This window comes from Epithele typhae, assembly GCF_022376455.1.
Source record: "Epithele typhae strain CBS 203.58 chromosome Unknown BXZ73scaffold_26, whole genome shotgun sequence".
Lineage (NCBI taxonomy): Eukaryota > Fungi > Basidiomycota > Agaricomycetes > Polyporales > Epitheliaceae > Epithele > Epithele typhae.
The window spans coordinates 261,453-286,420 of record NW_025954217.1 but is presented as its reverse complement, the minus strand read 5'-3'; the positions used below and the strand labels follow the sequence as shown (position 1 = coordinate 286,420).

General features: G+C 59.3%; 8 protein-coding genes across 8 annotated transcripts; 4 read left to right on the top strand and 4 right to left on the bottom strand.

The window, feature by feature from the left end:
- Positions 1-497: 497 nt before the first annotated feature.
- Positions 498-1,841, bottom strand: BXZ73DRAFT_101714 (manganase peroxidase; the record flags this gene model as incomplete). Its single annotated transcript, XM_048014981.1, has 6 exons — positions 498-510; positions 569-759; positions 810-1,248; positions 1,302-1,436; positions 1,498-1,705; positions 1,781-1,841. 6 exons carry the CDS (start codon positions 1,839-1,841, stop codon positions 498-500), a joined length of 1,047 nt encoding a protein of 348 aa, XP_047877602.1.
- A 1,734-nt stretch (positions 1,842-3,575) lies between these two features.
- Positions 3,576-4,999, bottom strand: BXZ73DRAFT_101713 (manganese peroxidase 1; the record flags this gene model as incomplete). Its single annotated transcript, XM_048014980.1, has 6 exons — positions 3,576-3,588; positions 3,647-3,711; positions 3,815-4,433; positions 4,484-4,618; positions 4,680-4,887; positions 4,939-4,999. 6 exons carry the CDS (start codon positions 4,997-4,999, stop codon positions 3,576-3,578), a joined length of 1,101 nt encoding a protein of 366 aa, XP_047877601.1.
- A 208-nt stretch (positions 5,000-5,207) lies between these two features.
- BXZ73DRAFT_90204 (peptidase C1B bleomycin hydrolase) lies at positions 5,208-9,306 on the top strand (the record flags this gene model as incomplete). Its single annotated transcript, XM_048025553.1, is given in 10 exon segments — positions 5,208-5,224; positions 5,780-5,851; positions 7,126-7,450; positions 7,651-7,681; positions 7,768-7,920; positions 7,948-8,079; positions 8,126-8,127; positions 8,147-8,252; positions 8,307-8,727; positions 9,156-9,306. The coding sequence occupies 10 exon segments, from the start codon at positions 5,208-5,210 to the stop codon at positions 9,304-9,306; spliced, it is 1,410 nt and encodes a 469-aa protein (XP_047877600.1).
- A 3,076-nt stretch (positions 9,307-12,382) lies between these two features.
- Positions 12,383-13,809, top strand: BXZ73DRAFT_101710 (manganese peroxidase 1; the record flags this gene model as incomplete). The annotated part of the gene is made up of 5 exons (XM_048014979.1): positions 12,383-12,443; positions 12,519-12,861; positions 12,912-13,527; positions 13,672-13,736; positions 13,797-13,809. 5 exons carry the CDS (start codon positions 12,383-12,385, stop codon positions 13,807-13,809), a joined length of 1,098 nt encoding a protein of 365 aa, XP_047877599.1.
- Positions 13,810-14,482: 673 nt separating this feature from the next.
- BXZ73DRAFT_90202 (uncharacterized protein) lies at positions 14,483-16,687 on the bottom strand (the record flags this gene model as incomplete). The annotated part of the gene is made up of 7 exons (XM_048025552.1): positions 14,483-14,605; positions 14,668-15,387; positions 15,457-15,658; positions 15,712-15,894; positions 15,949-16,139; positions 16,193-16,285; positions 16,379-16,687. The coding sequence occupies 7 exons, from the start codon at positions 16,685-16,687 to the stop codon at positions 14,483-14,485; spliced, it is 1,821 nt and encodes a 606-aa protein (XP_047877598.1).
- A 775-nt stretch (positions 16,688-17,462) lies between these two features.
- BXZ73DRAFT_47458 (P-loop containing nucleoside triphosphate hydrolase protein) lies at positions 17,463-20,197 on the bottom strand (the record flags this gene model as incomplete). The annotated part of the gene is made up of 15 exons (XM_048019881.1): positions 17,463-17,492; positions 17,547-17,699; positions 17,758-17,806; positions 17,859-18,014; positions 18,087-18,244; positions 18,296-18,370; positions 18,435-18,486; positions 18,541-18,609; positions 18,664-18,740; positions 18,793-18,965; positions 19,013-19,148; positions 19,203-19,297; positions 19,355-19,511; positions 19,567-19,809; positions 19,919-20,197. The coding sequence occupies 15 exons, from the start codon at positions 20,195-20,197 to the stop codon at positions 17,463-17,465; spliced, it is 1,902 nt and encodes a 633-aa protein (XP_047877597.1).
- Positions 20,198-20,729: 532 nt separating this feature from the next.
- On the top strand, positions 20,730-22,847 carry BXZ73DRAFT_90200 (uncharacterized protein; the record flags this gene model as incomplete). The annotated part of the gene is made up of 5 exons (XM_048025551.1): positions 20,730-21,055; positions 21,119-22,044; positions 22,098-22,473; positions 22,542-22,632; positions 22,686-22,847. 5 exons carry the CDS (start codon positions 20,730-20,732, stop codon positions 22,845-22,847), a joined length of 1,881 nt encoding a protein of 626 aa, XP_047877596.1.
- A 140-nt stretch (positions 22,848-22,987) lies between these two features.
- BXZ73DRAFT_90199 (uncharacterized protein) lies at positions 22,988-24,449 on the top strand (the record flags this gene model as incomplete). Its single annotated transcript, XM_048025550.1, has 5 exons — positions 22,988-23,017; positions 23,541-23,626; positions 23,684-23,727; positions 23,801-24,013; positions 24,115-24,449. 5 exons carry the CDS (start codon positions 22,988-22,990, stop codon positions 24,447-24,449), a joined length of 708 nt encoding a protein of 235 aa, XP_047877595.1.
- Between the last annotated feature and the right edge of the window lie 519 nt (positions 24,450-24,968).

Sequence of the window (24,968 nt, the reverse complement as noted above, 5' to 3'; positions counted from 1 at the left end):
TATCTCCGCTCGAATGGCCACCACTGCTTTCTTTACACGCCGCGATCTGCCTTCCGAACCTTCAACTTCGTGTAAGCTTGCGTAGTGCCCAGTCTTTCTGTTATGTCAATGAATAGTAAGTAGTAGGACCCTCAATTAGAATCTCTTCAGTCGATCCGGATGCTCGACGGCTTTCGTGTGGACCTTGATCAACTGGAGACAAGTTTACTTGCTTGTTCATACACCAACAGCGAAAGGTCACCAACAGCAACCAGATGCATATCAACACGATGTCACATTCCACTTTACGACGACAAACAAATCTGCTAGCTGCCAGAACACATATACAACAGACACGACCGCGCGATTGTAAGATGGCAAGGGGAGATGCTATCGCACAGCCGAAGCCACGGTACCAAAGAGCGCAGAATAGATACACATAGAAGAGGGCACCCGTTTAACTCAGACGCAAGGGATTAACCCGCTCGCGCCGTCAGCGTGCTGCTGATTGAAGGCGTTTAAGAGGGGGGGCTGTGGCGTGGCAGGCGCGTGAGCATGAGCCAGATACGAACGAGGCAGCAGGACTTACACGGGGGCGACCGAGGTGGCCGGACCGGGGTCGGTCGGGAGCGTCGGGAACGCGACGGTGGCGCACGCCTGCTCGACGTCGGTGTTGGTCAGGCCGGCGGGGAAGTGCGCGTCGGACTTGGCGGCCGGGGGCGTCTGCACGACCTCGGAGCAGTCGATCAGGTCGCTCTCGGAGTGGCCGATGACGGTCATCTTGCGGAAGCGGCCTTGAACGCGGACTGGAGCTTGGCCTGGTTGTTGACGAACGACTGCCACTCGCACGCGGTGCGCGAGTCGCGGGCGAGCTCGGAGTCGGACTGGAGACGGAGCTCGCCGGCGAGCGGGGACATGGCCTCGCCCTGGTTGGAGCCGTTGCCGGGGAAGAGGGTGCCCGCGAGCTGGGTCTCGATGAAGAACTGGGTGTCGAAGAGCTCGGGGGTGGAGTCGAAGGGGGTTCCGGGGATGGTGGGGTCAACGTGGTCGGCGGCCGCGATGGTGTGCGAGGCGAGGATGGCGACGACCTCAGCGGGCGAGAAGTCGCCACCGTCGAGCATGCGAGCAAGGATGGAGTCGACAGAGTCGAAGGGCTCGGGGACGGTCAAGTCCGGAGCGGGCATGGTCGCGTCGGGGCGGCCGATGAAGACGTCGAGCTGAGGAGCGCCAGGGCAGTTCGACACACCAATGGCACCGGCGAACTGGATGCTGAAGGAGCTGTTAGCCCACCGGCAAGAATGTCCAGATGGGTAGCCACGTACAAGTCGGCGGTGGTCATGTTGCTCATCTGGACGAAGGGGCGCTGGGTGTCGATGATCTCGTCGACACCGTTGTTCGCGTGGAAGTTGGTCTCGATGTCCTCGAAGATGGCGATGGAACCATCAGCTCCACCACCGCTGTAGACGAAATGGGTGACATGAGCAATCACCGCGGTATGAAGAGATGATCACAACGAACCCGAACGTGCCGGCGGCGACCGCGGCACGCGAGAAACCAATGGCGTCGTGGAAGGTCAGACGAAGGGACTCGTGGACCTCCTCACCGCACTCGCGGCCGTCGAAGAGCTGCTCCTGGAGGATGTCGCGGACGGCAAACAGGTTGCAGCACGCCGCGTTGGTCGCGGTGTTCACGCCGTCGGGGCAAGCGACCCGGCGGGTGAGGGCACCTGCATGAACAGGGAGCAAGAACGATCGTCAGACACTGTGCTGCCGAGCAGTGTGTGTGGCGACGTAGAACTAACCGTTGGCAACCTGGAGAGCGGCGAGGACGGTGACGAAGGATGCGAGAGTGCCGAAGGCCATTGTTCGAAGTCGCAGATGAGTCGAACGGAGGAGACTAGATGTCCTGAAGATTGTTGGGCCTCACCCCCGCCTCTTTATACCTCTCGAGCCTCCAGCAAAGCTGCTGGTGTCGACTTGCACAAGTCGTGCAGCTCGCTGCCGCGAAAGGGGGGCGGCCAACGGAGGCACGTTTATTCTTGCGACGTGAACAGACTGCCCGAAAGACTGGACGACGGGGCCCCGCTGAGCGGGCGTGTCGGTATCTTTGGCGCATGTTCTGGATTGTCATGGCCTACAAATGAACATGAGTGGGGTGCGACGGCGGGCCATAGTACCAGCGACACTCACATCGGGTTCGCGCCGCCCCTGGGTGCAAGAAGCCGCCCTGTGTGTCGGAAGCGACTAGAAATGCCGTGTTTCGAGCTTGATTGGCTGGAAAGGTCGATGGTAACGCGACGGGGTCGGCTGCCTCTGTGGAGTTGCACCATACGCATCCCTGCATCAGGCTAGAGCGTGGACGAGCGTCGGACAAAGTTAGGGGGTATACCGTACTCCTGGAGCGAACAGCGCAGCCAGAAGTTGCGGAAAAAATGCCGTCCTGGGAGACCGTGCGACGGCAGACACTGCCCTGCGGTTCCGCGATATGCTCGTCCAAGCGCGGGTATGGAAGACAAGGAAAAGCGTGCGCGAACATTTGATGTTGAGGTCGACGCGGGCAAACACCGCGGCTAACGAACCTCGGGGCGATAGTGTGCTCTTGGCCCGGGATCTACGTGCATGGGTGCACTTTGTCAACTCCGCGCGGGGGATGAACGAGGGACGACAGCTACGGACGGCAACTCCCCCTGCACCTCGTGTTTTGCGGGGAGCGATCGCCCTTTCAAGACCATGTGGCTCGAGGGCCCGGGTACCCCGTCCTTGTGCGCGGCCCATTTTGGAAGCGCGGCACGTCTACGGGGGCCTGTGGCTGCCACGGACCTGGCCGTCGGTGAGAGCGAGCATTCATGTCTGCGGTCGAAGAAAACACACGCCTCCCATGCGGAATGCCCGGCAATCGATTGGACGGCGGCCCCGAGGGAATCCGTCGCCCACGGTGCAAGCACGGAAGACCGTCTTTGATTCGCAACATCAGCGTTTGAGGGACGGCGGACCTGTGCACGCCCTGGTCAGAATTGAGACCGACGAGGGTGGGAGGAAAGCGGACCACGTACCCGGTCACTGCTGACACAAGCTACGTCTGCCGTCCTCTAACTCCACGCATGCCGTGGCCGAGCTAACGCGACTCCGAAAGTAGCTTCAAGTCTCGAACCCGTTGCACCGCCGGGTAAACTCGGGACCGACATGGAGGTGTTCCTGAACCGGAACCGAGGACTCGACTTCGGGTTCGCTCCCATGTTCCTGAGAACTGCCTGAAAGCCTATTCTCAGGTTCCCGGGATTGCTCCCAGGCTTGGCCTCCCGACGTTCCTAGGTTCTTCTCCGCGCGTGCTTGCGAGGACACGCTGGCGGAGATGCAGGTGGATCCGATGTATGCACACCAAATCGTCGAAGAAGCCGGACGATACGCGTTGGCGACATCATGCCAGTTATATTGGAACCCCGCTACATAGCGAAACCCTATAAACCAGAGCAAATCACTTAAGGATCCCGAGCATCGAGTTGTTAAGGCGGACACAAGAATAAAGGGTGGAGAGGATCCGCGCCGTGGCAGTGGCAGTTCTCGGGGAGCACCACCGCACGCGTCCCTGAAGCATGTTTAGGAGGGCGGGCTAGGAATAGCACGTCAGTGTCTGAGTAACGTGAGAGCAACGATTGGCTGAGGCTTACACGGGGGCGACAGAAGTAGCCGGGCCAGGGTCCGTGGGGAGCGTGGGGAAGAACGCGGTGGCACACTGTCGAAAAGCACCGCGAAGATCAGCAGATATTCCCCACATGGTGGAGCGGAGCGCTAAGGTTCCGGCTGCTTGAACGATGACGAGGAGGTCGAAAACTCACCGCCTGCTCGACGTCGGCGTGGGTCAGGCCAGCGGGGAAGTGCGGGTTGGCCTTGAGAGCCGGGGGCGTCTGAACGACCTCGGAGCAGTCGATCAGGTCGCGCTCGTTGTGGCCGATGACCGTCATCTTGCGGAAGGCAGCCTTGAACGCGGACTGCATCATAGCCTGGTTGTTAGCGAACGACTGCCACGCGCAGTTCGTGCGGGAGTCACGAGCGAGGGTGTGGTCGGATTGGAGACGGATCTCGCCGGCGAGGGGGGACATAACCTCGCCCTGGTTGTCGCCGTCACTGCCGGGGAAGAGCGTGCCGCGGAGCTGGGTCTCGATGAAGAACTGGGTGTCGAAGAGCGAGGGGGTGGAGTCGAAGGGCGTGCCCGGGATGGTGGGGTCGACGTGGTCGGCGGCCGCGACGGTGTGCGAGGCGAGGAGAGCGACAACTTCGGCGGGGGAGAAGTCACCACCGTCGAGCATGCGAGCAAGGATGGAGTCGACGGTGTCGAACGGCTCGGGGACGGTCAGGTCCGGAGCGGGCTGGGTGGCATCCTTGCGGCCGATGAAGACGTCGAGCTGAGGGGCACCGGGGCAGTTCGACACACCGATGGCACCGGCGAACTGGATGCTGTAGAGCAGTTAGAAAGCGATCTGGGGTGCGGCACGGCCTGAACTTACAAGTCGGCGGTGGTCATGTTGCTCATCTGGACGAAGGGGCGCTGAGTGTCGATGATCTCGTCGACACCACCGTTCGCGTGGAAGTTGGTCTCGATGTCCTCGAAGATGGCGATGGAACCATCAGCTCCACCACCACTGTAGACCGTATGGTTGACATGAGTAATAACCGCGGTATGAAAAGATGACCACAACGAACCCGAACTTGCCGGCCTTGACCGCGGAACGCGAGAAGCCAATGGCGTCGTGGAAGGTCAGACGAAGAGACTCGTGGACCTCCTCACCGCACTCCCGGCCGTCGAAGAGCTGGTCCTGGAGGATGTCGCGGACGGCGAACAGGTTGCAGCATGCCGCGTTGGTCGCGGTGTTCACGCCGTCGGGGCAGGCAACGCGGCGTGTCAGCGCGGCTGTGCGAACGGAGTCAGCGAGTGGAGTGGGAGAGTGGAATGGGGACCCACCGTTGGCCACCTGGAGAGCGGCGGCGACAGTGACGAAGGGGAGCATAGACTTGAAGGCCATTTTCAGAGAGGAGCCGCGTCGGAGAGAACTGGAGTTCTGAGGACCTTGCGCTCTCCCGCCTGCCTTTTGTAAGTTTCTGGACGGCCGCGCTTCATAATATCCAGTACATACTGTGTTCGGGGTTGGGTGCATGCCAAGACTTTCTTCCACAGGGCCCAGCAAATCGACGCGTGTTGCACACAGGATGATTTCCGTACTGCATTGAAAGATGGGACCGAACCATTGGTGTGCCGTCCTACCTGGCAACCAAGCCAATCACGGTGCAACAACGCTATGGCCCGGACCGCTGGAATAAATTGCGTCCCTGGACGTGGGCGACAAGAGACCGGTATGTTTGTGTGCCCTGGGTGCTAACGGCCGTCCTGGGTGAGTAAAGCCCCACGGACATCAAACGAATGCAATTACACCCTAACTGCAAGATGCGTGCCCGTGCTCTACAGCACCCATAGAGGGACTTTGCAGGCTGAACCGACTGACTGGTCTCTGAATCCTCATCCAAAGGCGGGAAGAGACTTCCCCGAGGCGGAACCGCAACTCCCAGGGATGTATGTTGATACGATCTGAGCGGATCCTATCGATATAGCATGCATAGAGGGGGGGGGTTAAGGCCACGACTGGCAAAGGACATCGTCATCATCCTTCTGGCACATGGAAAGTCAGTTGATTGGAGCTGGGGAGAGTCCACCGTGCATGATATGTGGTACCTGAAGCTCAAAGACGTACCATTGAAGTTGAGCTAGCTACTCTTGTTAAGAGATTGAAGAACCCTTGGTGATTTAGCGCGAGACGAAGCTTCGGGGCCTGTCGAAGAGATAGCTCTGGTCCGACTGCTCCTGATCTCCTCGAGTTCTTGTGCTGGCGGTGCTACCGATGTAAGGCCGGCTCCATTTCTCATAATTCGCCCACCAACTACTTCAGCAGCACGCTGTTGGAACCGAGGACGTCGCAACGCAAAAGCACAGAGATCTGAGCGTACGTTTGCATCAAGCAGAATATGTATAGGCGAACCATGGAAGAGACCGTTCTCAAGCTCTGTCAACGCCTCGGTGCGTGGGTAGCAACATCCCGCGTCTTCGGTAAACATTGAGTCCCTTCCCAGAGCGACATGAACGTGGGGATAGAATAAGTTACTTGAGGAGCGTTCGAACTTCGGACGGGGGTATGCGTGAAAGGGAGTTGACGGTGCGCATGCGAGTCAAACGAAGGCAAGTTTGGGAAAACAAGGCCGAGCGTGAGCGGGCCGGCTGCCTGCGCGCGTCACGTCACGTTCACATGACCTTCGTCACACTCGAGCAAGGTGCAACTTGAACTTGCAAAGGCTTAACGAGCTATCACCACGAATGTCTCTCTATGCGTGTACCGACACCATGTATGGGCTAGGGCACGGCTCTGCATAGCCATTTCTCGATGTGGGTTCAGCGTTGTCGAGGTGCCGCTCGCGTGAAGGGGGTCTCAGGACTTGTCAGACGTGGGTTTTGTAACACAAGCTATTGCCGTTGCGGAGTTCCGCTCACTCCCTCAAGCTGCCCAAAATGTTGCCTAGTTACTCTCTAGAATAGATTTCGCGAAGGAGAACCACGATGGGCTTGACCGATAGCGTATTGGCTTATCGTTTCCTCAAGTAGTAGTATACGAGACCTGAGTACTGAGTGGGGCTGTGGCTCTGCTGATTCGCCTACTTACCGCGCTGCGTCATAGCCGCGCTCAGCGCCAGACGTCAGAGCTGCATGCATAGGGCCGTGCCGGTGCAATGCCGGCGAGACCAAAGGTGTGCAGCGTTTTATCCGACCAATCGCCGCGGCCGTCTTATCAATGCCCGTCTTCTGGGATCATCTCAGACCAGATAGCTTGCTACCACATGCAAGCAAGTCATGTTTAGCACGCAAGGACGTTAATGGCCACCATCACGCCCCATCCGTGCCTTACACCATGGGCTCTTATCGCCATTACGCTGCGTATCTATGTAGGCCATAAAGCTCCTGCTGGTGGTCTGAAACCCGCCTTACGCCAATACCCTACCACCTTCACACCATGGGTACCACTCCGTCCAAGCCCTCCTCAACTACCGGGTCACCAGTCTCGGAGAAGACTCTGTCTGCTGCACGCGAGCTCTCGCAGCAGCTTAGCCACCTTCGTCTCGGCTCCTCCCCTCTGTCGACCACCGGTTCACTCACTCTCGACAACGTCGACGCGTGGGAAGGGGCGGTTGAGCAATCTCCCAAGCTTCAGCTCACGCGGACAATCCTCAATCACACCGACTTTCGCGAGTCGCTCCGGCAGCGTTCTGCGGTCATCGCAGACCCTCATGTCTTCAACACGGAGATTGAGTTCAAGACCGGACCCATCACCAGCCAGAAGAGCTCCGGACGGTGCTGGCTGTTCGCGACAACGAATGTGCTACGGCACAGCGTCATGAAGAAGCTCGACCTGGATGACTTCCAGCTCTCGCAGGTGTGTATGTGGTTTATTGCCCGTTCTTGGAAGAACAGGATTGACAGATGACGTTTCGATCACATCAGTCGTACCTTTTCTTCTGGGACAAACTCAACAAGTCCAACTACTACCTCGAACTCGCCATCGAGAACGCACACCTTCCTCTGGACGACGGGTCACCCAATACCTCGCTCGGAGCTTATTAGTGATGGCGGCAGTGGGACATGGCGGTCAACCTGGTTGAGGTATGTATACCTATCCTCTGATCTGGAGACACAACGCCGATATGATCCCCTCTCCCCGCGGCCACCAAGACATACGGCGTTATCCCCCAGCTTTTGTACCCGAATCAACCCACTCGTCGCTCTCTTCCCCTCTGAACTCGCTCTTGAAGACAAGCTGCGCGAGCATGCACTCATTCTCCGCGACCTCTCTCTTCTCTCCGCGCCAATTCTTCTCTATCGAAGAGGCTATCAACTTGACGCTCCGTTCGAAGAAGGAACGCTTCTGAAGAGGTTTACATTATCATGAGCGCGACCCTCGGGACACCGCCAAGCCTGACGCGCCCTTCACCTGGGACTACTACACGAAGGACGGCAAGCCCATGTCCTGGACCGGTACTCCGAAGGAGTTCTACGCCGCTTCGCGTACGGCAAGTACTCGGTGAGGACTTTCCCCATGATCTGCATTCAGCGGTGCTGACAGCTTGGACAGCCCGCGGACTCGTTCTCGCTCATCAACGACCCGCGCAATGAATACAGCAAGCTCTACACCGTCGACAAGCTGGGAAACCTGTGGGCGCGCGCCCTGTGCTCTGTACGTCCATGCCCGTCTTTTTTCTCCGAGCGCGAACCCTAACCTCGACGCGACCCAGACGTGAACACCGAGATCGAGAACCTCAAGCAGGCCGTCATCCGCCAGATCAAGGCGGGCCACCCCGTCTTCTTCGGCTGCGACGTCGGCAAGTGCGAGGAGCGCAACATGGGCCTGCTCGACACCGACGTCTTCGCGTACGAGGCCGCGTTCGACATCTCCTTCGGGCTCTCGAAGGCGGACCGCCTCCGGATGCAGGAGTCCCAGATGACGCACGCGATGGTGATCACCGCCGTGCACCTCGACGGCGCCGGGCGGCCGGTCCGCTACAAGGTCGAGAACTCGTGGGGGCCCGAGCCCGGGAACGGCGGCTGGTTCGTCATGACCGACAAGTGGTTCGAGCAGTTCGTCTACCAGGTCGTCGTCCCCAAGGCGCTCGCGCCGAAGGACCTCGTGGCCGTCTTCGAGGGGCGGAACGCACGGTCCTCGCTCCGTGGGACCCGATGGTGAGTCGCGTTTCCCGTTGCTCAGACGACTTCCCCGGGCGTGTGGGAGGGCGGGGGCAGGGCTCAACGCTGACCCGCCTTGTTTTCCTTCCTCAGGGCTCGCTGGCGTGAACGGACTGCGATTCGCGTGGGAGGATAGGACGTCGCTGTCCATAAGTGTATAGTAGTTGGAAGATCTGCATATGACAGGAGGCTACGATACCCCGCCCGTCCCGGGGCCCGCGCGTGCCCCCATTCCCTCGCGAGTCGTCGCGACACCCACGCCCACACCGTTCGCACCGACGGAGCGCCCTGCTCGCCCGACGGCGTGCCCAGGGCCCCGCACTCGGCGTCGGGCGCCGCGGCGCCCCAGTGCTCCCGCTCTGCAAGCTCCGTCCCGACTCGTCTTCTCCCTTCGCGTGCAGATCGTCCGGGAAGTCGTCCCCGCCGATGAATGCCGTGTCGACGAACTCGCCGAGCGAGGCGATGAACGGTGGGAGCGGCCGCCCCGGCTCCGACTCGCGCCCCGTGGGCGTGGTAAAGTGGATCGTCGTCGTCGCGCCGTCGGCGGCCTGAGAGCCCGTCCGGCCGTTCTGGTTCGCGCGTTCCACGCTGTGCAGGCTGAGCAGCAGGCGGCACGCGAGAACGGAGGTCGCCCTAGCGTCGGTGCGGAAAGAGGTGACACGGGCGCGCGGGAGCGTGAGCGTGGGGCCGGGGTCGGGGCACTCGGAGGGGAGAGTACTCACGGGTCGATGAAGACGGAGACGAGGCTCGAGTTGCGAAGGAATTGGTTAGCCTACCGGAGATGGAATTAGCGCGTGCGGGGGGCCCACGGCGGGCCAGCGTACCCCTGTCTCGGTCAGGATGGTGTGGAGGAGGTTCAGGATGGCGAGAGGGCTGGGCACCGGGTGATCAGCAGCGGTCACCCAGACGTTGAGAACTTTCTCACATGAAGTACACAACGCCGCTGTGCAGCATGGTCTTCGATAGCGTAGACTCGCCTAAGGTGCCCTCCATGTTCTTTGCGAGAAAGGATGTCTTCGTCCATGTGATGATGATAACAAGGAGATCTGCGACGAAGAGCATCCCGCGCGATATCCCGGTAACTGAGGTTGCCGAGTAGCTTCGGTGTCAGCGGCTTCCCCAGTCCTCGGTACGGGGACTCTGCTTACATCTACAAGCAAATATGGACAATGAGCGGTTGTGCGATGGATTGGAAGGCCGAGACCGAGAGACGATATGCCGGGTACAAGAGAATAATAGACGTACATCACACCAAGTCTGTGGCCCGCATTGTCCACTATACCGCATCCCCCGAACTCTGGCCCCAGGTAAACAGGTTCGAGCCAGCCATAGTGGATCTGAAAGACGGAGTTGGGTGGGAGTGTACACTACAAATGGGACAAACTCACCGCATTGGCATATATAGGACCCAGAGCAAAGAACAAGACCAGGGCTGCGAGCACTTTGTTCTGGGCAGTGAGCGCATACACCCGCAGGGTAGACAATACTGAATAAGATGCGAATGAGCGTCGTCGTCTCGTCCTAAACAATGTGAACCCACAGGCGGGGAAGACGTAAATCAGGAGCTGGAGGACTTGTATGGTATACATATAGACGTCGCAGCTGCGAAAGCCATGATGAGCTTTTGCGGGTTTTAGAATATAAGAAGTTGATGCACCCCTAGCATTGCAAGGTGAGCACGATGCTGATACTGGCAAAGTTGAACGGATGAAACGCACCACTCCTTGTATGTTATCCGTGGGATAACCCATCACCCAGAAGATGATGAGTAGATATCGGATTAAGAAGTAAAGAATCGAGGCGGCAGACACTCGACGTGTCCAGAAGTACTCGATCTCTTCGTGCAGGCATAGGAGCCAATCATAGCCTAGGAATGCTGCACAGATTGCAAGGTGAGGTTCGAATACCGCTTGACATTTATGAGAAGAAACGCACTGAGAGCAGCGAAACTGCAACAGAGAGAGACGAATCTGTCATATCCAAGCATGAGCGTCTGCACTCTCGGCTGGATCAGAGTCAGTTAGAACATACAGAGAGTCGTATTCTGCGATGATCTCAGCATCCGGGCTCGAGGACATGGTGGGGGGTCGTAACGGGGTCCCCAGAGCCGGGTAGCGAGGCCCACGATGATATAGCGGTTGAATTGTCAACGCGCCGCGACCCGGCAATCGACCGCGACGGTGCGCTGCGCATATAGTGCGCCTGGTCTGTCACCGGCGCCGGGGAGAAGTGCAGTCCTGCTCCGGATCCGACCCCAGCGGACATTTGTGGGTGGGCTGAACGTCGCTGCCGGACACCGCGTATAGGGTACGCGCACCGCTCAAGCCTCAGGAGGCAGGATGGAACCTGGAGCTGCGAAAGACTCTGAGAACGCCTCCCAAACTACATGTGCACTCTTGTCGCGGCCGCGCTCGAGGGAAGTAGATAACGACGGGGACAAAAAAAACTTGCAGGACCAGATATTCACCCGACACCGACCACCACAACCGTGTAACTCATCCAACTACTTGGTCCGATGGTGCTGGCGTCCATGCTTCGAAACTTCAACCCCCAGCTACGGCAAAACAGCAAATGATATGTGGCACATGTAGCAAATACCTCTAAACCCAGCAGCACATAGAAAGACAGGCACTGAGACTGGACAGCTGGGAGCCGGTAGCCGGTAAGGATGACACCGGGGCGCACGTCGACCGTCACCGGACATTGAGAGAGCACCCGAGGCGAGGCAAGGGGGTTCGAGAGATAGGCGTAGTGTGCTCAACGTGGTCTGAAGACAAGCGGTAAACGTCGCCAGCGCCTTGCCAGCCCCGCAGCCTCGTCCGACGTCCACGACGAGCGGCTCGGCGCTTCGGTCGCAAGTGCCTAACCCGCGACCACCACAAGCACTGGCAGCTGCTGCAACATACGGACGCATCACAAGCTCGCCTGGCTCCAACAGCAGTTATCTCGCCATTCCCAGATCAACTTCCCACTTGTTCAGTACTGTAGTATCAGAAATCTCAGCTACATGGGCCCCCATGTACATGTACAAGAAGGCTGGCAGGTATTTTTCGCTACATATGCCCGAATTGGCTACCGCTAACATATCGTATCTTCAGTCCCTGCCCTCAGGGTGCAGGCCATGCCGCCGCAGGCACCGGCACCAATGTTCGAGGGCGTCGCATACCTTTTGTTGCCCCGGAATCAAGACATACGGACCCCACTCACACCAGCCCTCCAAATACACTCCCACGAATGCGTACACGCCGTGGTCTCGGTGGGTGAGATTATGGTGTCCTCAATGGCTCCTCGCATACTCACGGTTCCAAAATTGTCTGCAGATGCACTCCATTGGCTTTGAGCGCGTTTGTGTGGCAAATACCACTACACCGGGGTGCGTCGCCCATCCGCTCTCTTGGTCTCTGCGTGTCCACGCTTGTTCATTGACGAAGGAACACCATCCCATGCAAAAATAGCGCAATCGTGATTGGGTGGGAACACTTAAACGGCCGCCATTACCTGGTACACTCGAAAGTCTCGATGGCATCCAACAATTTCGACGGCCTCGAGACGAGGTATAAAGGAGGCTGTGTCGAGGGACAGGAATCTTCAGGACAACCAGTCTTCGACTCATCTGCGACTTCGAACAATGGCCTTCGGCACTCTCGCGTCCTTCGTCACCGTCCTCGCCGCTCTTCAGGTCGCCAACGGTCAGTTCTACCTCGCCACACACCCTGCTCGACAGCACAGTGTCTGACGATATTTGCTGCTCCTCGTTCATGCAGGTGCCCTCACCCGTCGGGTCGCTTGCCCTGACGGTGTGAACACCGCGACCAACGCGGCGTGCTGCAACCTGTTTGCCGTTCGCGACGTCCTCCAGGACCAGCTCTTCGACGGCCGCGAGTGCGGCGAGGAGGTCCACGAGTCTCTTCGTCTGACCTTCCACGACGCCATCGGTATCTCTCGCTCGGCGAACGCTGCTGGCAAGTTCGGCGGCGGCGGCGCCGACGGTTCGATCGCCCTCTTTGAGGACATCGAGACCAACTTCCACGCGAACGGTGGTGTCGACGAGATCATCGACACTCAGCGCCCCTTCGTCCAGATGAGCAACATGACCACCGCCGACTTGTAAGTTCAGGCCGTGCCGCACCTCAGATCACTTTCTAACTGCTCTACAGCATACAGTTTGCCGGTGCCATCGGTGTGTCGAACTGCCCCGGTGCCCCTCAGCTCGACGTTTTCATCGGCCGCCCCGACGCGACCATGCCCGCTCCGGACCTGACTGTCCCTGAGCCGTTCGACACCGTCGACTCCATCCTCGCCCGCTTCGCGGATGCCGGAGGCTTCTCGCCCGCTGAGGTCGTCGCTCTCCTCGCCTCGCACACCATCGCGGCCGCCGACCACGTCGACCCCTCCATCCCCGGAACCCCCTTCGACTCCACCCCCGGCCTCTTCGACACCCAGTTCTTCATCGAGACCCAGCTCCGCGGCACGCTCTTCCCCGGCACGGGCGGCAACCAGGGTGAGGTCGAGTCCCCGCTCGCGGGCGAGATCCGTCTCCAGTCCGACTCCGAGCTCGCCCGCGACTCGCGCACCGCGTGCGAGTGGCAGTCGTTCGTCAACAACCAGGCGAAGATGCAGTCCGCGTTCAAGGCCGCGTTCCGCAAGATGACCGTCCTCGGCCACTCTGAGAGCGACCTGATCGACTGCTCCGAGGTCGTGCAGACGCCCCCGTCCCCCAAGTCCAACGCGCACCTGCCCGCCGGGGCCACCCACAACGACGTCGAGCAGGCGGTGAGTGCCCAGTCCCTGCGCCCTTCCCCACTTTCCCTTTTCCCCGCTCTATCCGCGCCGTATGGAGTCGGCGTCGGAAACGCGGGCTTCGACCCATTCAGCATTGGGAACAGACGTTGATAGACCCTTTTCTTCCCCATACAGTGCGCTACCGCCGCCTTCCCCACCCTCCCGACTGACCCCGGTCCGGTCACCTCCGTCGCCCCCGTGTGAGTGCCCGTCCTCTTCGTCCCGCTTCTGAGCGGAGGCTGATGATGACCTTACGACAGCCCCCCCTCTTAAGCGTCTCGCACTCCTCCGGCGCCGGTTAGAAGTCGACGTGAGCCGATAGCGTTTTGTAGCGAATCTGTCGAGCCGTCTCCTTGTGTTATCTAATGGCGGTCTCCTTCACCGGGCGTGGGGATGCAGCAGCACTCTACTGTACATGCTTGGTCTTGGGGCTGCCCATCGGTTTTCTTTGTAGAGCTTCTGTGTAAGTAGCATTCTATCCATCGTGTTTCTCCACCTCCCGGCCGTGCTCTGAGTGCCGACTGAGCAAATAATCAATGATCACTTGCCTTGGACAGCCACGTGCTTTTGCCTGGTTGCCAACAGTACTACTCCTTTGGACTCAAGTCTTGCTGCAGTCTTGAGGATCGGTCAAGGACCGGTTTTCACATGCGAATGCGATTAGTCGTTACAGTACATCTCATCTACTTATGCGTTCATCGTCCATGAGAGTGGAGGGATCGTTGGAAGAATTGGATAACTGCGAGAAAAGAGGAAGGGGTTTCATGACATGAGCCACGCTACTGTAGTGGATACACTGAATATACTGGTTGTACACATTGGTCGTTTCCTCCGTTCCCACAGGGGAAGTGGGACAACGACGGGACGGGCAGAGCACATGACGAGACTTGCGAAGCGAGGTAGAGTAGGGAGAGAAGACGGTCGCAGACCACTCACAGGGGGAGGACTACGTCCGATTCCTCCGCCGCCGCCGCCGCTCCTTCTTCGACGGCTTGGGGACGACCACTTGTCGCTGGCATATCGGACATCGCCCAGACACATCCGTGAGCCACGGATCCACGCACGTTTTCTGGCGAAGCAGAAGGACGAAATGAGCACAAGGCACCGGCAACGAAGACAGGCGGCACTCACGTGGAAGACATGCCCGCACGACAATAACCGCAGCGGCTGCGGGCCCTCGCCCGCGTCCATCAACGTCAGCGCGTCGTGTTCCTCCTCCGAGACCGCCTCCACCCGGATCTCTGTCACACCCATGGACGACGTCGATGGGCCGTGCACGGTGAGCGCCGTCTCCTCAATCGCGTCCTCACCTTCTCTCCCGCCTGCGTCGGACGCAGGAACCGGCGGGGGCTTGACTCCGCGCACGCGCTTGGGCTCCGCGTAGTCCAAGAGGCAGATCGCGCACGCCGCGCGGTGGTCCTCGAGGCGCACGAACGGGTACTCGCTCCTCTCCCACATCTCGTCCCACGGCACGTCCTCGTCCTCGTCCTCGTCCGCCGCGTCTGCTCCGCCGTTACCGTCCTTCGTGCTGCCCTTCTCGAAGGTTGAGGCACTGGACGCGCCGGGTATCGCGCCCTTGCCGGCCTTTTTCTTGCGGAAGAACGCGAACCGCCGCTTCGGAGGGGCGTCCGGGGAAGAGCCTGAGCCTTTCGGAGGGTAGGAGTGCGCAGCCGCGGGGACGGTGATGGGGATGTTGGTGTTAGTCTCTCCACCGGGAGGAGGCGGGATGTAGAGCACGAGTGGGATCCTCTCGACGACAGCTTTGGACAGCTTGTCGACATCGGGCCGGATGGCGTTGGGGTTCTGTAAAGGATGCCTTCCGAGGCAGAGCAGGAGGATGTTGTAAACGAGCTGCGCATAGGACATGATGGGAGTCAGCGTTCAAGAGCAGCGTGGACGAAACGAGGTGTGTGCACGTACGAAGAGCACCGGGCCGAGGATAAAGACGAGGAGGCCGAGGAGAAAGATCTCGAGAATCATCAGGTAGAGAGTAGCAAGGATGCCGAATGTGAGCCACCACAGATGCGGGGCGTTGAGACGACACGTGTCGATGGAGGTGTACTCCAGCACATGTGCAGTCACAAACCAAGCCACAGCAAAGAACGAGGCGAACAAAGATACCCTAAGGCAACAGGGCTTAGACAGGATTTTGCGGACACGAGATCAGGTACGTACCGTGCAAACAGCTTTGACTGAATGGCATTCGGTGTGCTTTCAACTGTAATCCTACCACCTGCAGCTTCATACGTCCTTCGATGATGTGAATTTGAAGTTGATTCGCGATTTGTAGGTTCATCACCACCCAAACGTGACTCAGGGTCATTCGTATCAGTTCGCGGGCTTCCACTCGGATCCGTGCTGCACCGATAGACTGAGATGGAGATCAACGAGCGACGCAGAGTGGGAACTCACGAGGCACCATTGTTCCTTCGCTGCCTCTGCCATCCCCAGAGAGTCAACCATGCACTCAAGACGACCTTAACCAGCCAAACCGCATTCCAAGCCCCTAGGGGTTTGTTGCATGCTCTCCACTCCGTCACTCCAGGCTTGGTGGGACTTTCGTGAACGGCGGAATATGCCAAGAGCGCTATCACCGTTATGAACTATGATCTACGGTCAATTGGGGATGACGCAGTGCCGAAACTCCCGAACACACCTGAGCGGCCCACCACAAAAGGCTACAGATGAGAGACACAAGGGCACGGCGTTGTTCTCGGTCCGGGCCAGCATAGCCCAAAAACACCATGACCTTCCCAAGAAACCCCGGAGGTGGCGCGTTTGAAGTACGGCCGGACGATGCGGGAGTGGGTGCCGGAGGTCGTGGGTTTTCTGCCAAAGGTACTTCCCAATCTGCTCCTCTCAATGTGGGCGACCGCGTCGGGGAACGGATGGCGTTGTGCTCTGGTGTCTCAGCCGGAGTCGAGGATGAGTGCCTGGACGCACCCGACCGCGTCGTGCGGTGGGGCGAGATAAAAACATCTGGAGGGGGAGAGGGAAGAACGAACGCGTCGCGGGGGGTGTGGACAGACGACGGGGCTTCGTGCGGCGACTCGAGGGAGAGGGTGCGGGAATTTGAGGGCTCACCGGCCTCTGAGAGCCCGCCATCGGAACGCGTTCTCCTGTGGTCGCGCGTCCTGCTCTCGGAATGCATGATAGTCCCTCCTGTCTCGAGCAAGAGAGCCGCGGGCTAAGAGGCTTGTGAGCGAACGCGAGCGGAAGCTCACGACGGGGACGTGTTGTATGGATGTATGCTGTCACGAAAGTTCGATCAGATAACGGGCTGTGCATACACAGTTGGAGAAGCTGGACGCACTGTAGGTTAGAGGCCGACCGCTAGCAGAGGCGAGAGTCCCAGGCTGGGGCAGGAGAGGGCGTGGTGGATCATGCGACCCCGAAAGGAGGACTGCCGGCGGGCACGGAAGCTCCCCCTCGCTGCCGCCCTTACATAGCCCCGCATTCCTCTTCGGGCCGCCCATCCGCTCCCGCGCCCAGCCCCAGCTGGGTCCGCACTCGAAGTCCCCCGACTTATTGTCGGCTGCTTAGATCTCTCAAAGCAGCCAGATGGTGCGAAGGTCGTCGCCAGCTCAACGCTCAAGATATCCGGAGGTGGCCTGGGGTGCCACCCGAGATTCTCTGCATGAGCGCGGGCTTGCGCAAGCACCCACCACAGCGCCGGCCGAAGCGCCAGCCTCATCCAGGACTCACCGCTCTAGCTGCGGTATGCAGTGCGCTCTGACTCAATGGTCTTGGGGCCGACGTACCGGGAACACAATCAGTGCGCAACGACCTCAAATACACCGACAATCCTTTGGACCGATATGCTATAACATAATATAACGACGGGACCAAGCGCCTCATGGGGGATCCAAGTACAACAGAAGACAGAAGACAAGCGGTCGCCAAGAAGTGCCGACGACATCTGGCGGTTACAATAATCGAGTGATGACGCCTAGACCCTGGAAGAGGCACCGCGTCAGTAATCTGAAGTAGGACGAGCCATGACAACGCACTTTGGTCTTCCCCTCTCTGAACAAGAGCTTCATGCCTTCCTTGATGAACTCAGGCTGAGAGATGAACTCGAAGGTAACTGTGGCACGATCCCCTGTTCGGAGAATGCCCTGGGGATGGTCCATGGACAATATTCGAACCGTCTGGCGCACAGCCTTCCAAATCGAGCTGGTATGAGTCCTCAAATTCCCCACTCAAAGTGAGTCCACTCACGCCACAGTGAAGCATGGCCTGGTAATTCCTTTGCAGAGTGGTATTATGACTAAAAGGGTCTCAATTGACCGCATTTTTCCGCTGAAAGAAGGAAGACTTACTACAAGATCAGTACCTGACCCTCGAACTGGCGAACAGCCTTAGGCGGCGCGTCGGTCTTGTGCACAAGCACCATGCCTTTCCTGACGTCCGTGCGTCTGATACGCTTCAAGGCGAACGACACACACTGTCCAGCCTCAGCACTGGCCACTCGGGCGCTGCACCACGAGGTCAGCGTATGTGTGTGCAAAAGTAGCAGGTTTTACCGCATCGATCATCGGCAGACGTACCGCTTGCGTTCGATGGACTTGATAACAGTGCCGTGGAAGTTCCCATTAGAATCGGGTCCAAATAACACTGCGTCTCCTGCCTTCACGGTCCCGGAGTTGAGGATACCGTCTATAACGGTTCCCACATATGGAACCGAGTACACCTCGGTGATGGAATACTGCGCAACCTATCAGCGATAGCGAGAAGCTCCAAAAATCCTCATGGTCACCTCCAAGGGCTGATCAGTAAGGAACTTCTCGTTGTCGCTTTCGCTTGCGGGGAGCAAGTTGAGGAAGGCCCTCAGCTAATTAGTATGGTGGACATCGGTGCCAATTTCGAGAGGAAGCTTATGTGGTATGTGGGCTTACAAAGTCTAGGCCCTCTCCAGTAACGTTGGACAGTTGGAAGACCGGAGCCAATCTACACGTTTGGGGGTTAGCACCGGTTCCCACTGTGTCCGAGAGCAAAACGCACTTCTCCTTGCCGAAAGACTGAGACACTGTCACTGCGCACTCCATCGAGTTGACGAACACAGGGGTTTTCCTTCGGAGACCGAGCATTGAGTAGCTGCGAACAATGTCCGTGGTTGAGACTTACCTGCATCCGGGGCTACGCAAAATCTTGGACACCTGTTCTACGGTCTTGGCGAGAATATTCTTAGGTGTCATGTCGATCTGTCGACTGTTCAATCAGTACACTCGTTATGCACAATGAGCAGGTCCCAACCTTGGTGATGCAGACCACGACAGGAACGCTGAGCGCTAATGCGATCGCCAGGTGCTCTTTGGACATGCCGATGAGACCAGCGTTGCCGCCCACGATAAGAATCACACATGACGGCGACCCAGAGGTCAGACCATACAAAGTGGTCTTAAGGTATCGCTCATGTCCAGCCAAATCTAGAGAGCTTGTCAGACGACATTATATGCCACTCGGAACTACTAACCACTGAAAGATATGATCTTAGAAGCTTGGATGGAAATTTCCTCCCATCCCATCTTCTCGCGGCGGATGGTGTCTGGGTCCTGCGAGTGAGCCGTCTGTGGCAATATTGGCTGACCGTTAGGACCGAAGCCGAGTATCTGAGCATTTCCGCCATTAGCAATTGAGATTGGCGAGACTGCATAGTCACCTACCTCCATGCCCACGCTAGAGGTCCTTCCGGTCTCAATCTCGTGCTTGTGGCGGAACAAGGTCACTCGCGCACGACCTCTACCATCATCTAATTGACCTACACAATCGAGCCCGAGAATGAGCCAATGCAAGAGCAAACGGATGCCCGACATACCTCTTGTGAGCACGCCTAACGTAGTGGACTTGCCGCTGTCCACATTCCCGACGACGGCGCACCGTACCTCGGGAGTGGAAGCGACATCGGGCGGTGGTAATCGTAATAGTAATGCGGCTCTGGGATGGTCTATTCGATTGTCGAATAACAACGACGTCTTTAACAGGATTTCATCCGTCTATGCAGCGCGAAGAGAAGAAACGAAGACGAACCTTTCCTCCCACCTCGTCCACCAGAGTCGTGGTTTCCTGAATGATCACATCAAGCTCCTCCGCGGTCCGAGAGGACCCGACCCACACGTCTTCGTCCTCAATGCCCTGGCCGGCGTAGACCCTCGCGGTCGGAGGGTGCGAGCCTATTCGAAAGACGTACTCGCCAAAGTTACGTGTCAAGAGCGAGGCGATCAGATTCCTGGCCTTCTCAATGTTGTCCGGTGCTCTCGACAATAACAGCGTCTACGGACGAACACGCAGACGGTCAGCGCACGCCCGTCCAGCGCGGTCCGCACAGTGTGTTGGGTTCAAGGACTGAACAATGGGTCACGAACGGACATGGACGCCTCACCTGAAGCTGCTCATCGACATCCGACATCAATGCGGCATCTCCGCCGCGAGTGTCCGCCGCTGTGGCGGCTGGGCCCTTCGCCGGAGCGGGGGTGACCGCGTCGATGCTCTCCTTGCGTGCGTGGATATGCGCGAGCGGGGCCTTCGCGCCGGGGCCTTTCTTGTTCGCGACGTCCTTCTCAAGCTTCGCCCGCTCGGCGGTGGCATGGGCGCGCTGTTTGGCGACCTCGCGGTGCGAGATCTCGTCAATCTCCGTCTGGAAAGTGCGAAGGCTGGTCATGGGGTGCTGTGGTTTGTTGAAGGGTATGGCGCGCGAAAGGGGTGGTTATAAGCCCGCGCTGAGCGAGTCAAGTCTAGTCAGAGGTCGGGTAGCCCTCGATCGCCACGGTGGGAGGATGTCACTGCTTAAACTGGCATGACTCGCGTCACGCCGGACGATTTACGGGCGGAACATGTGCCACGAACGTCGCCGCATTGCGCTGACAACCAGTACCCTTTGCTGTGCGACCATACTCGGATTTTGTTTTCCGCCGTTGGCAACAGGAGAACATGGCGAGGCTGAGCACGCGGCGAAGCAGACGTCACAGCGGGATGTCACGTGGCGGAAGCGGGTGGCGAACGCCACGAGGTTGCGATGTCCGCTGCGTCTTTGCGTCCGCCTCAACTTCCAACACGGTTCTTGTCCCCCACCACCTCCCCCACCTCTCCGACAGGTCTCTCTTTGCGCTTTGCGGCTCTTTTACGGTGGTTTAAGCGCTTCTAGCACCCATCATCCGCCGTAATCAGCGCGCGCGCACCTCCACCTCCTGGGGATGTCCTTCGCGCCAGGACCATCCCGCCCAACCCTGCGGCGCCTCGACGGCACAGCGCCAGGCGTGCTCGACAGGTCGCAACCCCAGCGCATCCTTGCTTCGTCCGGTGCGACGCTCTCCTTTGCCTCCTTCGACCCTTTCGTCGCGTCTGGCCCTTCCTCCCTCTCACGCAAGCGCGCGCTGGACCCCGACCCCGCTCGCCCGAGGCGCATCGTCATCGAAACCCCCCTGCGCGGGCAAAGCAAATGGCGGTTCGTGCCGCGCGCACGTTACGCGCAGGGCGTCGTAGACGAGGGCTCGTGGCCGCGCAAAGTGAACATATGCGGGTGCGTCGTGGTTCGGCCACTTCATCCCACCACTGTCCTCACCTCTTCATGTGTATGGCACAGCGAGCACTACCACTGCTCGGAAGATCAGTGGGACATCTACAAGCTTGACCTGATGTACGAGTGCTTCGTCCCCGCGCCGCCGGACATTCCCACCATCCGGCGGAAGGATCCCAGCTTTGACCACCTTTCGATCAACGGGGAGAATGGCTTCGCCAGGAAGCGGCGCGCTATGTCGCCAGTCCAAGAAGACCCACAGTCGACTTTCGCTCCCAACAAGAAGTTCCGCACGGTACGAGACGAAAGGCTAGGCGTGGATGTCGAAGAGGAGATCACTTCGTCCGATGAAGAGGATGAGGTGGAGGAGATCATGGTTGATGATGACGATGACGAAGATACAGAAGACGAGGAAGATACTTTCGGAAGCCCTCGAAAGCGCACAGACCGGGCTGCGCAGCGACACCGGGCCCGAGTGGACAGTGCTAAGGAGAGGAGACGAAAGCAGCATGCCTCGAGTACTTCGAACCGGCGAGCAGGGAGTGCTGCACCACAGGCCCCTCCTCGAGCCAAGACTCCCGAGATTGTCGACTTGACAATGGACGACAACACATCACAAGAACCCTCCCAAGAACCTACTCCCGAACGTGTACCGCGCCCGGATATCACTGCGACGGGGAACACCAAACGCAAAGGTGCGCCTGACCCTCCGGTGTTTTCGCATCCCGCCCATCTTCAATTTTTAGTCTTCAACACTGTGGACCTCACGGAGGATTCATCGACGCCAGATCGTTTCAAGCCGACGAAGCGTGCCCGAACAGTCTCCCCAGGGACTATTCGTACGGAGCTCAATCGCAAGCTCTCCAGTCGCCGTTCTGTCAAACCTCGCTCAGCCCGGGAGCCTTCTAAGGCCAGCCAGCAGCTCTGGGCAGATATTTTCGCTCAGGCCCCGCCTCCGATTTTTCCAACCCCTCCGCCTTCCCAGAATAACGGTGAGTCTAGCTCCCATTGGGTGGGCTTCAAGTACTGACTTCCTGCGTTGTAGATGCTCGTCGCGATGAGAACACGCAGTCAGACTCTCCGCCTCAGACTCTGGAAGATTGGGAAGAAGCGCAGCGTGTGGCCACCATCGAAGAGTCGAGACGAAAGCTAGCCGAGCTCGAGAAGGACCGCCCACTCTGGGACCAAGAGGCCCGGAAACGCGAAGCGCAAGCCCGTGCCGAGCAAGAGGCCCTACGCGTGCGCAAGGAGGCGGAGCGCCGGCTCGCCGCGGAGGCCCTCGCCCGCGAAGAGTTCGAACGCCGCCGCGCCGCCCGCGCCGCTGCCGAGGCCGAGCAGCGCGCACAAGCCGAGCGCGCGCGGATCGAACGCGAGCGGCAGGCGCGGCGGCAGCGCGAGCGCGAGCGGTGGGCGTACGGGCCGTGGACGGCGGCGCGCGCCCTCGAACGATACAAGGTCTCGCGGAGGCGTTCGACGCGGCCAAGTTCAGCGCGGAGAACCCGGCCGAGTTCGAGGCGATCCCGTGGCCGGTGTTGCTCTCGCCGGTGATGCTCCGGGTGGAGGACATCGACTGGGCCGCGGTCGAGGCGTTCTTCGAGGCCGCGCGCCGGCACATGCGCCCGCAGGATTCAAGGCCGTCGTGGAGAAGAGCCACAAGCGCTTCCACCCCGACAGGTGGCGGGCGAGGGGCGTGCTGAAGAGCGTCGCTGACGAGACCGAACGTGGAATTCTGGAAGTCGCTGCAACCACCGTTTCGCAAGCGTTGACGCCTATCTGGAAGGACACGAGGAGTTAGGATGATCGTATTCTGATGGATGCAGGTATACCACTACCACATATCACTATCGTGTTGTACACGGTTCAACAGCAATTGTACGCTTCTGGAGACATATCGTGATGTAGATTGCAGGATGTGATCAACACGCGAAGCATATGATGTGGAGATATCAACGGGGGTTTACTACGGTAAGCTCTGGCAGATTGTGGGGTGGATGTTCACGCTCAAGAGCCTTGAATAGATCCCGTCCTCACCACGGAAATATTCTCCTCCTGCGCGGTGCTGGACTGGGAGGTGTGGTACTGGCCAATGATACCCAACTGTGCCTCGCACGTTTTACGAGATAGGACCCACAAGAATAGCTCCAGATCCGCACCTCAAAGGGATCTCAAGCTTATTCTTACACTAGCAAATCGGCACGTCAAGCACAGGAATCGAGACTCTTCCCTGTAGATCAGCTGCTCTGCAACCTCCTTCGATCAAGCACGCGTCAATCGGCGCAACGCCATACCTGCTGATCACTGGACCTTAGGTTCGCGGGTTAATGTTGCGTGATCCTCCGACGCCCCCGAAGGCCGAAGGTCACAAATGGGACAACCTCGCGTGCTCGACATCGTCGGCTCGAGATTCTCCCACCGTTATTCCGGAGGCATATATCTGCTCGCAGCGTCCCCAATCTGGTTGGGCTCCGTTTGACAACATGTTCTACAGACACTCATCGTGTTCTCGCTTTTGCTCCTCGCAATCAGGGTCTTGGCTCAAACCCCTGTGTGGGGGCAGTGCGGTGGAATTGGATGGTGAGTTTGGTGTTGGCTGGTCGTATGTTCTAAACTCACTGCGGCGTAGGGCGGGAGCACGACGTGTGCTGCAGGCTCCGTCTGTACTGCGCTGAACGACTGTACGTTCGCGGAACCATCTGCATGTCTCCTCGCTGCTCCCCACTCCGTTATTGACGGGTTCTGCGCCGAAAGATTACTCGCAGTGTGTGCCCGGAGCGGCGACCGGGTCGACCAGCACTGCAGCACCAACGTCCACAACGACGTCAGCGGGAACGGCGCCGCAGACACCAACGAGCACCTCAACCGGCGCCACGCCCACTGGGTCCCAGATCCGCGCCGTCGAGGGTCCAGTGTATCACTTCTACCTCCAGAACCAGGGTACGTCTCACCCGTCTCCCCGTTCCGGTCGTCTCAGGCCCCGAAGGGGGAGGCAAGGGTGCGCTGCGGGTGACTGCGGGCTGAGGCTGACTCCTCCTATCTTTGCACGCGCAACCTGCGGATGCCAGACGGAAAGCCCGTGCTGGGGTCCGAGGCCTCGTCGGGCTACTTCACTATCGGGACGACGATCGCGCTCGCGCCGAACGGGAGCACGCTCTACCTGAACGTCGATACGAGCAGCACGGCGTCGTACAAGGGGCTGACGCTCGACGCCGCGGCGAGCACGAAGGACTGGGCGCTCGAAGGGGACACGATCATCACGACGGAGCCGCGGGAGCTCAACTTCCTCGCGTGCGCGACGGACGACGCGAGCGTGTACGACGTCTACCTGCAGACGGGCAACGACACGCCCTCGGGCGCATCGTGCTCAATGTGCACTCTGCATCTACCGTGCCTGTGCTGAGCTGCCGTACGACTCGGGTGCGCGCCGGGTCGGCAGGACGGGCCAGAGACCGGGGTCGGTAAGGGCATCTTGGTCACTCGAGTAGGACTCGGGTGGGGACGGGTCAGAGGGCGACCGGAGGGGAGAGAGACATGAGGCCTTGAAGATCGCAGTCATGTACTTGTACCGAGAGTCAATCCACGCTGTGGCCCTGCACGCAGCCTGTGCGCGGACCCAGCACCTCCTGCGGCGGACCGATCCGACGGCGGGCCACGCTAGGCCACGCTCGGCGCCGGGGGAGCGCCAACGGCCAACCTCGGCGACGCGACGCGTCATGTCACGTGCGAGCACCTCGCGATGCCGTCAGCCGGCGCTGTGCTCGTTCACGGCTCGCTATCGGACCCAGGCGTGCGCCGGGCTCAGAAGACGATGAGCTCCCCCGCCGAGTACCAGCCTCTTGCCTCCGACGCACAGCCCACCCCGCCCCCGCCCAAGGCACGGAACCGCCTCATCGCAGTCCGCAGGCTCGTACTCTTCTCC